The 10,584-nt window shown below is 44.2% G+C and overlaps 2 protein-coding genes across 16 annotated transcripts; one reads left to right on the forward strand and one right to left on the reverse strand.

The window, feature by feature from the left end:
* Positions 1-49: 49 nt before the first annotated feature.
* Positions 50-8,189, reverse strand: nfyal (nuclear transcription factor Y, alpha, like). Of its 15 annotated transcripts, none has more exons than XM_042707568.1 (9): positions 8,030-8,181; positions 6,765-6,870; positions 5,339-5,485; positions 4,993-5,124; positions 4,780-4,903; positions 4,466-4,629; positions 3,736-3,909; positions 3,054-3,164; positions 50-1,166 (listed from the first exon to the last, which is right to left on the reverse strand). In XM_042707568.1, the coding sequence occupies exons 2-9, from the start codon at positions 6,840-6,842 to the stop codon at positions 1,104-1,106; spliced, it is 993 nt and encodes a 330-aa protein (XP_042563502.1). In that variant the 5' UTR covers positions 6,843-6,870; positions 8,030-8,181; the 3' UTR covers positions 50-1,103. The 15 variants fall into 15 exon arrangements, with proteins under 15 accessions (XP_042563502.1, XP_031421577.1, XP_031421576.1 ...); XM_031565717.2 differs by having other exon boundaries at positions 4,484-4,629; positions 4,780-4,882; positions 8,030-8,174; XM_031565716.2 differs by having other exon boundaries at positions 3,054-3,167; positions 8,030-8,174.
* Positions 8,190-8,655: 466 nt separating this feature from the next.
* ngrn (neugrin, neurite outgrowth associated) lies at positions 8,656-10,518 on the forward strand. The gene is made up of 4 exons (XM_012824228.3): positions 8,656-8,869; positions 9,056-9,340; positions 9,452-9,562; positions 9,708-10,518. Exons 2-4 carry the CDS (start codon positions 9,123-9,125, stop codon positions 10,333-10,335), a joined length of 957 nt encoding a protein of 318 aa, XP_012679682.2. The 5' UTR covers positions 8,656-8,869; positions 9,056-9,122; the 3' UTR covers positions 10,336-10,518.
* Positions 10,519-10,584: the final 66 nt, after the last annotated feature.

Here is a 10,584-nt window from a genome sequence, read left to right on the forward strand (position 1 = left end):
TGTCCTGTGTAAGGCACTCAATCGAACAGTAAACACGCAATACAGTGCATTTTCATGAATACATGACATTTAATCAAAATATATTATATAAAGACAGCATAAAACATAATTCTACCAAATGTGCATCAATTCCTTTGCCCTCATCCATATTTTTTTTTTAAAGATGCCCTGCAAAATAAGTATAAAAAAAACTGCAACTTTAAGAGAACATGAAAGACACGTAGTGCCACATGTTTTGGGGGTGTTAGACACATGACACATAAAACAAAAACACTCTTAATATCCTACACATCTACAATTGTAATCAAAATATTCGTGTAAAAGTCTTTCCTGCTTTAGGAAATAGTGTTCACACTGGCTGAGAGCCTGACCTTGAGGCTCCCCATGAGGGACTGAACCTGCCTCCCGAGAGGCACCCTCCCACCTCCGTTATGTCCATGACTAACAAGATCTGTACAAAGCAGGATGAGGGCCAGGAAGGACTATTTGAAGTTAGTACATGAAAAAAAGCAGGGTCCCCCTGTTAAATGGTATTTGACATTGCTTCAGGGAGCAGTGTGGGACAACCTAAATAATGTTTTTTTTTTTTTCTTGTCATGTTAGTGAATTTTTTTTAAAATTTTTTACATGCTACAAATCAAATGCGTCTACAGAGGACATCATGAAAAGGCAACCTACTGTATGTCATCAAATGAAAGGCTGTAGCTGTTCTAATTCAATTAGAAACCGATCTTAACAGGTCACACAGCATGTGATCTAGTTTGTAGAGGTCATCTTAAACCTTCTAGAACTCAAATTTCTCTTTTTAGGCGAGATGGCCTGAGGTGGGATCTCTCCACCGCTGACATAGTGGGCCTGAGAAACATCCCCTTCCGAGAGAGTAACAGCCACACCACTTCAGGAAGACCACTGACATGCAGACGCCGGACTTGTTGATACGTACTAAAGATAATGGAGATAGCCAGATCAGCAAGAAGTTGGTTGGCTGGGTGGCAGTGATGCTCAGTTGTTTGAATGCTTGGGGAGGGGGAGGGGGAGGGAGAGGGGTTGTCAGGGTAGCGGGAGACTCGCAGACACCCGGGACCGTGGTGAGGGACGGTTCCCTATGAGACACGGATCATCTGGGCCACAGTCTCATCTCCCGCGGCAGCGGCCTCTTGCTGTTCCTGTGGATGGAAGAAGTGAGTTGATCATTACAAATGATCCAAATAGGTGAGCTCACATAAGTGCACGGTTACGGCCGGTTGGCAGTTTCATTTATTTTCCTCACGTGGGCACCTAGAAGTCAGCCTCAGAAAAGAAGTAGTTATTTTTAATGAAGCCCTTTTGATAAAAACACAAAAAAATGAGAAGTTGTCACTCATGTGGAAGATTTTTTTTTATCATATGGTAAATATAGCCTATTTGGTCCTTTTTTAAACCCATGACTAAGTCACTGACAAAACATCCTGGAAAAACTATCTGAATCAGACAATGTCATTAATGACCAGTGTCACATCTTAAAATACAGGAGTATCTTTGGACCCAAACGCATAAAACAAGAGCGATGTGATCATGGAGGACTAATGGGATAAGACGGTAGTGAAGCAAAGCATGAAGATGAAATTTAAAGGGTCATGTTACATGGCATTACATATGGCGATTACTACTTCGGAAAAAAATGTGAAAGTTGTTATCTTCTGTATTGTCATTTATTTATGAGTTAATGACACAAAATCAAGTCAAATGAAAACATGGAATGACAGAACATGGCAAATGTGTGCAAATGAATGGTAACAGAAAGGAGTCAGGTGACAAACAAGCATGAAACCAGATGAAAGCATTCACATCCATCCAACATTTCCTACAACTTTCTCAATTTAAGCATGTTATAATGTTGCATTGTCTAACTGTGGGGGGGGGGGGGGGGGGGGGAGATACAATAACAAAAAAAACAGCAAAAAAAAAAAAACACTTTTAATAAAAAAAAAAAAGACATGAGCAAGGAACTGTGCCTAAACAGCACTGGCAGAAAAGAAGGAAACAGACAGTCCAAGCAGCGGAGGTCGCCTGTGATTGTGGCTGTGGCCATTATGCGTTCTCTGGAATTCTGGCACCTTAGTTAAATTATGGGAACTGACCGTGACTTCAGTTCTCAGTAGTGAATGCACAGCACAGGCTCACCCTCTCATTTCTGACCATGATCAGAACTTTACAAGATACCATTTACATTCTTAAAAAAAGGAAACCACAGAAAAACGGTTTCATTCTTGTTGTAGACTATGCGCACAATGAGAGGGGTTATATTTGCATAACTTGTATTACATTCAACAACATTCGCTTCGTATTTAAACGCCACCTCACAAGGTGAACATGACTGTTCGCTGAATACAGGCTGTAGCTTCAAGTGCCAGGAGTAAGGGGGAACTGTTCCAGAGACCAATCCGGGATTCAGGTTTAAAAAAAAAAAAAAAAAACCCTTGAGCCAGACTGCACAGCAGTGAGTGGAGGCTCTTAAGGGGGACGTGGGGCCTGCATGCATCAACCCCACAACCTCCTCCGGGCCCACGGCTCATGCTAGTTTGGTGCTGTGCTCAAACAACAGTCTCTCTCTCTCTCTCTCTCTCTCTCTCTCTTTTTTCTTTGAACAAAAAAACAAAACAAAATCCAAGCCACAGAAATAGCTGCACGCCCATGAATGCTACTCGAACACAGACTCTGAGCAGCATGTCATGGCTAAGCACAGAGACAGAGCGCAGAGCAGAGCAGAGGGGGGGAAGAGCGGCACAGAGACAGAGAGCAGAGCAGAGCAGAGGGGGGGAAGAGCGAGAGCGAGAGCGAGAGCGAGAGCAGAGGGGGGGAAGAGCGAGAGCGAGAGCGAGAGCAGAGGGGGGGAAGAGCGAGAGCGAGAGCGAGAGCGAGAGCGAGAGCGAGAGCGAGAGCTAAGCCAAAGGTGAGGTGCCTTGAGGAAGCCACTGCGAGCAGAACTCTACTGCTCTGTTTATGTCCTGCTCCTGCTTGACACCGCTCATCTGCTGCTGCTGCTGCTGCTGCTGCTGCTGCTGCAGCCTCACCTGCAAGGCGGCCAGGGCCATCTCCTCCTTGTCCTTGGGCGAAAAGAATCGCCCGCCATCACCGCGCTTGCGCTGCATGGCGTGGCGGTGGCGTGACTCGTGAAGATACTTCTGCTGGGGGGAGAGCACAACAAACTTAACTCAGGAATGGTGTAAATAGTTCGAGTTCTTTTAAAAGCACTGTAAAAGAATCAACATGGTCAGGTAACTTCAACTTTTTGACTGTTCACCACGCCCATGTAATAACCTAGATTTGTATACGATTGCTAGCTTTAGAATGGCTAGATGATGAATACAAACAAAACAATTAAAGTCATAAGAGACATAATAGAAAATCTTTAAATTCAAGTTATAGTTTTCTACTGAAAGCAGAAATGTGATTACCTTGACATGTATGTCAAACTCTTATGTCCCTAGTTTTACAAAACCTATGTCCATAGTTTTATAAAAAAAAGTATGTTAAAGTCTGCATACTGCAGAGAATCTACACATAACTGCCTGGAACAGCCGAGTGTGATTCTGAATACGCCTAAGCATCTGTGAACGGCAAAGCCTAGATTTACTTCGAATCCTGAAATGCGCGAGCGTTGGTGTAATTCACTTTGAACCAGTGAACCAGCTGGCACCAAGTGCAGCCAACTCCGCTTTTATTCGTCGCCAACGTCCACAGGACTTCACTCACCCGCCGCTCCTTCGGGATCTTGCCCTCGGCCTCCAGCTTGGCACGGGCCTGCCGCCGCTTGAGAATGCGGTGGTACTGCTTGGCATTGACGTAGAGAGGCTCCTCTTCCAGCATCTCTGCTCCTGGTAGGGGAATTCTCTGGATAGCTGGCACAGTGCCACCACCAGGTACCATCTGACAAGGGACAGAATGAGAGAGAGAGAGGGAGGGGAGAGAGAGAGAGAGAGAGAGAGAGAGAGAGAGAGGGAGAGGAGAGGAGAGGGAGAGGGAGAGACGGTCACGGCTTAATTCGCTTAGGTTTAATTGGGTGTTCCAGAGTACAGTGCTTTTAAGGAATGGCACTGTCACAAGGCACTCTGAGACTGTGACACCTAGAAGTCATGAGAAGGTGTTATTTAAAGAGACAGGCAGTGGTTACTTTATTAGTTGTCATGAATAAAATCAGATAGCCAGAAAGTACTGAAATCAACAAAGAGAGAAACAAAATAAGAATAACTAGTAGAAGTGCTTTAATCATTTATATGAAAGAAAACTAAAATGGTGCATGGATATAACTGTGAATTTATGAAAAGGCCAAATCCAGTAGTGACAGATACACCCCATGGGAAGAGAGGAAAAAAAAAGTGAAGTATTCTCAGTGAGTATATTACATTAGTGTGTTACACTCCAGGCCATCCCCCTTTTTTGGTGATTTTCTACAAATAATATTATGTAAAAATATTCAAGGTACCTCATTGGAGGGTCTTACCATGACCATCCCCCCCGCATTGACCATGTTGTGTGGCAGGGTTACTGTGACTGTGCCTTGACCACTATTAGTGGTAGTGGTGTTGGCGCCCCCTGCCTGCACAATCTGAGTGCCAGCGAGCGATCCTGCTGGGATGGTGATCATCCCTGCAAAAAAAAAAGGCTAGAATTAAAACACATTTCAAATAACTTTGGGAGAAAAATACAACAGTATTAAATGTATAAATAAATATTAAAAGCAAATTATTGACATATAATAAAACCTATGCTATGCGTAAATTCCTTGTATGTGAATACCTTGCTGCAGGACTGTCCCATCTGCATTGACAGGCTGATAAACGATGGTTTGGCCGTCGGCTGTCTGTCCCACCTGCTGCCCCTGCACAGTGATCTGCTGTCCCTTAGCAAGATATGAGATCATCCACACAACCACACAGACACGTGATGTTAAGGTCACCGATATCACCACGACAGGTTGGTATTTCCTGAGCGAGTGTCAGCGCAGCTCACCTGGTTCTGGCCGGCGGTGATGGCAGCCTGTGGCTGTTGGATGATGATCTGCTGAGCTTGACCTTGCTGCCCCTGCAGCTGGAGTGTCTGCCCTCCCTGCAGCTGGATCTGCCCCGGCTGCACCAGCTGGATCTACAAGGATAAACATGATTGGGAACAGCAATGATGGAGGAGTCTGTCGGAATTTAATATGCGTTTATTTAAAAAAGGGACAGTGTACATTGATAAACATGTCCATAAAAAAATGTAAATGCACCGGAATTAGCTAGGTTAGCTAGTTTTCATCGGTTGTACCACCAATGAGGTACCTTGTATTGTACAAATTGGCCCACCGCCGCCGACTTACCTGCTGTAGCTGCTGTGCTCCAGACACTGGGACTTGCATGATGGTCTGGCCCTGACCCCCTGGCATGGCCTGCACCATGATGGGCTGGCCTGAGGAGGTGATGAGCTGCCCACCACTCACCTGCACCATCAGGGGCTGGGCTTGTACCTGCCGAAGAGGGAAACCAGAGAAAGGTCACGACTGGGGCCATTTGGACCTCAAAAGCGCACTGTGGTGGGTTTCACATGCAGCTCCACATGAAAGCGAGACGGACGGACGCACGGTGGAATAATGAGTTACTGCTCAGGGCTACCAGCTCAGACTAAGCCGATTACCTGCATGTAGAAAGTAGGGGTAATGAATGGATTAAAAAAAAATTTAAAAACGCTTTTGTTTTTTAAAAAGGGGATTATTAAAAAAAAAATGGCCCTAATTAAAAATGGCCCATTTCAGCACCCACAGGAAACATCGAGTCTCAATGTGCCCGAGATGGAGTGTCAATGAGCCATGCTGAGTCTCAAAGCACTTGGGAATGAGATGAGCTTCCACAGCAACTTGTGGCCGGCCGCCGGCAGAATGTAGATGGCCTGTCTTTAGAGGATTATTCTTCTGTATTGTACATCCAAGACTGTGATAAAGACATGGTGCAACACATGGCGACTCAACAGCACACACACACACACACACACACACACACACACATGCAGCATGTTCAGATGCAGCCTACACAGATTTGTATCCATGAGATGAGTGACCATGCTGCAAGTCGAACGGATACCATGTGCTTCACACAAGAGGATGAAGAGAAACATGCCGAAACGCTGCGTAAGTGCACAGTGCCCCCCCCACAATTCTCAGAGGCTGCCGACATAAATTCAAGTTCCAATTTTGTAGTCTCTTTGTGAAGGGGAGCTCCATGGCATCAGGCTCACATGGCATTCTCAGCAGCATGTCTGAACATGTCCTCGCGGTGGGGGGTCATGACAGGATACTCAAGCATGCTGGACTGGTCTCACAGCACATACAGAGAGTGCATGCAGGAGAAAGGCAGAGCTGGAGGTCAGAGTTCACACCACTACCTGGAGTGTCTGCACCTGCTGGCCCGCGGCCGTGGCCACAGGTGCCTCAGTCTGCAGCTGCACAGCGGTCACTGTGCCCTGTGCCTGCAGACAACGGCACGTTAGCGTGGGGCGGCCCATATGAGTTCACGAGTCACCACCATAAAATCACTCTGCGCTGGCAAACTCACACAAAACACTTGCAGTATCAGATAAAACACCTAGTAATAAAGCGCTATTTCTCAGTTGCCTCTTACATAATCTCAAGCAACACACAGAAACAAAAAACACTAACAGTGAATGCCTTCACTCACATCTCAAAATGCAATCATTCAGTTGACACTGCTGTGTGAGCAGCTGTTCATACTTTTTTTTTCTCCCAATCATACCTGCTGCTGAAGCTGTCCATTCGCTGCCTGCACCACGATCTGCTCCCCATTGCTGGTGGTGGCAGTGTATTGCTCCATGTCACTACACTTCAGGATTTTCCTCTACCTGTGGTAAGAAAAAGAAAAAAAAGTTCTGGCATCAATAAAGTCAGACAATTGGAATGTATTTATTTCATTTTGTTGAAACAACGCGAGCCAATCCAAAATCTATAACATTTTCTGATCAATGATGAGAGAAGAACTCTAACTTGACTGTTAGATGAAAGGTCTGCCTTTTCTTTCCCAGATGGACACACCACTTTAAGCCTTAACTGAGCCAGCAAGCAACCCACCAAGCTGCGCCCGGTTTCATTATAGACATAGCTATAGGCTAACGTCACCCAGCTAGCTACATTTGCCAGTACGATAAAAGGTAGCCACTGGCCAATTTCCAAGTCACTCGTGACAGTTTCATCAACAAAGTATCGTTATACAGGTGGCTAATCATTAGATAAAAATATATTCGAGGAAGCCTGAATTAAAGGATCCCAATAACCAGGTTCAACTCGTGCGTGTAACGTGAGTTGAAAGTAGCTCATAGCTACGTTATCAGTGATAGCATTGCTAGCTAGCATGGCTGAAGGACGTCAACACTAACATTACTTGGACTCTTGTTGAAATATTATTGCCAAGAACCCACTTAGGTAACTTGCTAGCTAATACGATAACGTTAGTTTTGTTTAATGGAGAGTTTAAAAGACAGTCCTCTTGGTTTAACCAAGGGAATGTTGGGGCTGTCGCGTAAGGCCAAACCTACCATTAACGTTACGTGGTGAAAGACTAGTGCTTTGATGTTAAGAAATAACACAAACAGACCTTCAACTAACCTTAGCCCTTATACAAGAAAACCCTGATGGTAGTGTTATATTAACGTTGGCTCACATCAGGGCTGAGACCTGTTTAAACCCAACTTGCTAGCTCGACATGGGACCACAGCTTAGTGAGAGTAAATGTTACCCGTTCGTTCCCCCCCAAACAAAGGAACAACGACACGTCTAGCCAACTAGCTAGCAACCTTGTATTTTACAGCTAACTTGCTTGCTAACCCATGGCTATTTCAGCGATATTTGCTCTCAACTCCACTGTTGGTTTACAACGCAGAGATTGTGTTCGTCTCACGTTACCGTTTCAATTTCTGTATTTTGCAGAATTAGTAATTTGGTTGGTCAATGACAAACCAATCCGTGTTGTCAGCTACCATCCCTTTCAAGCCGTGCACCCTTTACCGTTTCTCGGCTGTCCGGTTATCCTCTGATTGGCTCCAGCGTAGATCTCAAAAACCCAATCATCAGAGTGTGCAGAGAAAATGGCGCTAATAAGAAACCCAGCTAACAAAGGGGCAGGCTCGGCAGTCACGTGACTATCGAAGACTGACCTGAAAAAGAAGACTGATGGCACAATACAGCGACCCTAGGGGAATTAATTCAGCCAGTGTTCCCACAGTCAGTTCACACTGTTACAAAATGTTCTATACAAGTATTGCAACTACATACCACATTTGCTGTTTTCAACTTGATATCCAGTCGTCAACACATATCAATTCTAACGTTAAATAGAACGTGTTTTATTACTGTTTGTTGAAAAAAGAAATAAGACTCAAAATTGTTGATGTTGCATACTTTTAAACATTCAATGCATTTAAAATATATATATTTAATTTCGATTAAAAACCTAACAAGACCCAATTATTTGTGGTGATAATTGATAGTGACAAATGATTTGATCACAGTTATATCAGATATTTCTTTGTGATGCTTTATGTCTATTCCCTCTTTATTGCCTGCGCTGCTCTGTCCCTTGCCTCTCTGGCTGAGGTTCGTCCCCGCAACTCAACGTATTTCCGTTAAAGGCGGAAGTACGTAAGAGAATGTTTAGGCAGTCTTCTAACCCATGCCAGGTCATTTCTAATAGTAGACGGGCTCTGCACATGTTTTGAACGAAATACATATATCAGAAGAATAATTAGACTCAGGTTAATGACATTTTAACGTTTTGATCTGTTTTCTGCTATCCTTGCCGTTCTCGACGAGAAGGTACTAAAAGCGTGAATAAGAGATAGATTGCAAGTGAGTACCAGACGAATAACTTAGACCATGTAGTGACTTTACTATCACAGCTAAACATTTATGATTACCATGTACGTTGTGTAAGCTAATGAACGACAAAGACAATGCTTCAACTATTGATGTTAAACATTGTGTCGATGGGAATGGAATGCTAAAGTACACAACCTTGAATTTGTTATTTCACAGAATCAGGTATAAATCACATCCCTGTGTTGTTGAAATTGCCCCAAGTGGTTTCAGCTGACGTCCAACAATGTCCATGCCTACTAGAGTGTTTCGCTTTGTGGTCTTCAAACTTGGCAATGTGCCACTGAATATGCCAGTGTGTAGCTCAAGGCTGGCCCACCATGATGTGCGTACATGGAGTCAGAGAAGTCATGCCTCAGATCCCAGGCGTACACGAGAACAGGAGAGTAACGAAGAGGACTTTGCTGTGCATGATGTGGACGCGCAGATTGAGGCTGTGATCAAGTAAGCCTATTAATTAAATTTGATAATTGTACGGAAATATATCTTGTTTCATACAGGCTGGAGGCTTTAATGATGTACTATCTCTAATGGTATTAAAACATTTCCTTGCAGGGAGGAGAAGAAAAAAATGAAAACCGTGAAATTCCACAAGATCGAAAGGCAGCTGAGGCCGAAAGGAGCCCCAATGCGGAAACTCACTTGGGACGCCATTGAACAAATCAGGTCCGATATCTTCTATACACAAGAGTCGCATACAATAGATACATAATCTTCATGTTTTGCTCCATATTTTATGTGCTGGACAAAACTGAATATTTTGGGGGGGACCTACTGAACTCTTGTGTGTCCTTTTTTTTTTCTCCATCAGGTTTCTAAAACAGGAATCTCCAGAGGAGTGGACCATGGAGCGGCTTGCAGAGGGCTTCTCCGTCACCCCGGGTGAAATTAACAGAATACTCAACAGTAAATTCACTCCAAGCCCAGAGCGGAAGCTAAAGCAAGATACAATGGTGTTGGCTAAACAACAGCAGCCGCCATCTCTTGCAGACGGGACTATGGTTCAGCCCAGGCTACTGCCTAGGAGTGGCACAGAGGCAACACTTCCTCCAGGAACCACAGGAGCCCTGGTGGCCAGTCGAAGCCAAGAGATGATGAAGGTGGACAGTAAAATAGTGGCACATTTCAGTAGAAGCTCCACTGCTCTTTCCCAGAGGCCCCCAGAACGGTCAAGCTCCCTGACAACTGGCCAAGTGATTAGCACAGTACCCAAACATCCCAAAAACAAGACTGTCACCAGTGAAAAGACTGTAGAGTTAAAGGAAGAGGATGAGGAGCATTATTCTGAAGATGAGGACCGAGAGCTCTGGGATGGGATTACATTTTCAGACTCAGAACTCCAAGAGTTTGCTCAAACTATGACTGAAAAACATACTCCGGTAGTGCAGAGGGGGAGAGAATATTTTGACACAGAGGGTAACTTTCTGTACAGCATATAAAGAGTTATTGTAACATGTTTTCTAAAACTGATAACCAAGGACTGTTTGCATTTGAATGTGATAATGGTATATTGTCAATTTTTGGGCGCAATGAAAATGCCTGTTAACATAATACTAGTCACTCCGCAAAGATGAATGATCACTTGCACATCCCAAATAAATAACACACCCATATGACTACAATAAGCAATAAGACTCCATTTTGTTTTGAAAATGTCATGCTATATACATTTTTGTTAATCTGTTAAA

Source organism: Clupea harengus, chromosome 4, assembly GCF_900700415.2.
Source record: "Clupea harengus chromosome 4, Ch_v2.0.2, whole genome shotgun sequence".
Classification (NCBI taxonomy): Eukaryota; Metazoa; Chordata; class Actinopteri; order Clupeiformes; family Clupeidae; genus Clupea; species Clupea harengus.

What these genes read in the sequence shown, in the direction of transcription:
- nfyal (XM_031565704.2), bottom strand. Translation starts at nt 6,842, where the DNA reads ATGGAGCAATACACTGCCACCACCAGCAATGGGGAGCAGATCGTGGTG. An exon ending in ATGGACAGCTTCAGCAGCAG is followed by an intron (nt 5,486 to 6,764) that starts GTATGATTGGGA and finishes CCTCTTCGGCAG; the next exon opens with GTACAAGCCCAGCCCCTGAT. An exon ending in TGGGACAGTCCTGCAGCAAG is followed by an intron (nt 4,630 to 4,779) that starts GTATTCACATAC and finishes TTTTTTTTGCAG; the next exon opens with GGATGATCACCATCCCAGCA.
- ngrn (XM_012824228.3), top strand. Translation starts at nt 9,123, where the DNA reads ATGTCCATGCCTACTAGAGTGTTTCGCTTTGTGGTCTTCAAACTTGGC. An exon ending in CAGATTGAGGCTGTGATCAA is followed by an intron (nt 9,341 to 9,451) that starts GTAAGCCTATTA and finishes ATTTCCTTGCAG; the next exon opens with GGAGGAGAAGAAAAAAATGA. An exon ending in GACGCCATTGAACAAATCAG is followed by an intron (nt 9,563 to 9,707) that starts GTCCGATATCTT and finishes TTTCTCCATCAG; the next exon opens with GTTTCTAAAACAGGAATCTC.